Source organism: Gregarina niphandrodes (genome assembly GCF_000223845.1).
Source record: "Gregarina niphandrodes unplaced genomic scaffold scaffold00069, whole genome shotgun sequence".
In the NCBI taxonomy this organism is placed as follows: Eukaryota; Apicomplexa; class Conoidasida; order Eugregarinorida; family Gregarinidae; genus Gregarina; species Gregarina niphandrodes.
In genome coordinates this window covers 23,954-25,389 of record NW_011645835.1, presented here as the reverse complement: position 1 = coordinate 25,389, position 1,436 = coordinate 23,954, and the positions used below count along the sequence as shown (strand labels likewise).

Sequence of the window (1,436 nt, the reverse complement as noted above, 5' to 3'; positions counted from 1 at the left end):
ACGGAGCACTCGGTCCCCCCCCCCCCCCCCAGGAGCACCATGACGACTGGAAGTAGTGCTGCTGTCCAAAAACGCAGCAGGAAGTTTATGCAGCAGACTGCATCGCCTGTAGACTGCATCTTCTGTAGACTGCATCCCCGGCCCATGCACGGACCCCCTTTGAAAGCTCAGCTAGCCGACAATCATACACGTCAATCCGCCTCGTCGCAGCTTACGCTGGTGAGGTACACAGTGGAAGTTTCTCGTGAAAGTTCGCACAAAAATTGGTTCCGAGTCCAGATGCAGGCAGTCGCTATGCGACCACTCCCCGCCTTCACGGAAGCTTCCTATCAAGGCGGTTCGAACACACCGAGCTGACTGCTTCACAGATTAAGCTGCTCCCTTCTCAACAGGACACGCTTGCGCCCGAACATGTGCGGTTCGTCGCTGTGTCTGCTCACCACACGACCCACTAAAGTTCCAATAGGTCCTCAGACGCGGCGAATCTTTCAGCCACGACGCCACTGACATCGTCATTCTTGGGTTTCATCTTTGGTCTTCTATTTCAGAAGCTTCTCTTCTGAAATCGAGGCCGCGTCATCGTCAGCCGCCCCTGTCTGTGGCGGTCGACCTCTTCACCGTCTCTGTTTTTAGCTCCCTCTTCACTGTCCAACTTCTCACTGTCTCTGTTTTCAGCTCCCTCCTCAGGGTCGAACGCTTCACCGACTCCGCCTCTGTTTTTAGCTCCCTCCTCAGGCTCGAACTCTTCACCGTCTCCGCCTCTGTCTTTGGCTCCCTCCTCAGGGTCGAACTGTTCACCGTCTCCACCTCTGTCTTTGGCTCCCTCCTCAGCGTCGAAATGTGCACCGTCTCCACCTCTGTCTTTGGCTCCCTTCTCAGGGTCCAACTGTTCACCGTCTCCGCCTCTGTCTTTGGCTCCCTCCTCAGGGTCCAACTGTTCACCGTCTCCGCCTCTGTCCTTGGATCCCTCCCCGGAGTCGAACTGTTCACCGTCTCCGCCTCTGTCCTTGGATCCCTCCTCAAAGTCGAACTGTTCACCGTCTCCGCCTCTGTCCTTGGATCCCTCCCCAGAGTCGAACTGTTCACCGTCTCCGCCTCTGTCCTTGGCTCCCTCCTCAGGGTCGAAATGTGCACCGTCTCCACCTCTGCCTTTGGCTCCCTCCTCAGGATCGAACTGTTCACCGTCGTCTTTGGCTCCCTCCTCAGGGTCCAACTGTTCACAGTCTCCCCCTCTGTCTTTGGATTCCTCCCCAGGGTCGAGATGTTCACCGTCTCCGCCTCTGTCATTGGCTCCCTCCTCCGGGTCCAACTGTTCACCGTCTCCGCCTCTGTCCTTGGATCCCTCCTCAGGGTCCAACTGTTCACCGTCTCCGCCTCTGTCTTTGGATCCCTCCTCAAGGTCGAACTGTTCACCGTCACCGCCTCTGTCCGTGGCT

At 57.4% G+C, this 1,436-nt stretch overlaps 1 protein-coding gene across 1 annotated transcript; it reads right to left on the bottom strand.

The window, feature by feature from the left end:
- Window positions 1–544: 544 nt before the first annotated feature.
- GNI_181250 (putative retinitis pigmentosa GTPase regulator) lies at window positions 545–1,287 on the bottom strand (the record flags this gene model as incomplete). Its single annotated transcript, XM_011135211.1, has 2 exons — window positions 545–1,213; window positions 1,270–1,287. The coding sequence occupies 2 exons, from the start codon at window positions 1,285–1,287 to the stop codon at window positions 545–547; spliced, it is 687 nt and encodes a 228-aa protein (XP_011133513.1).
- Window positions 1,288–1,436: the final 149 nt, after the last annotated feature.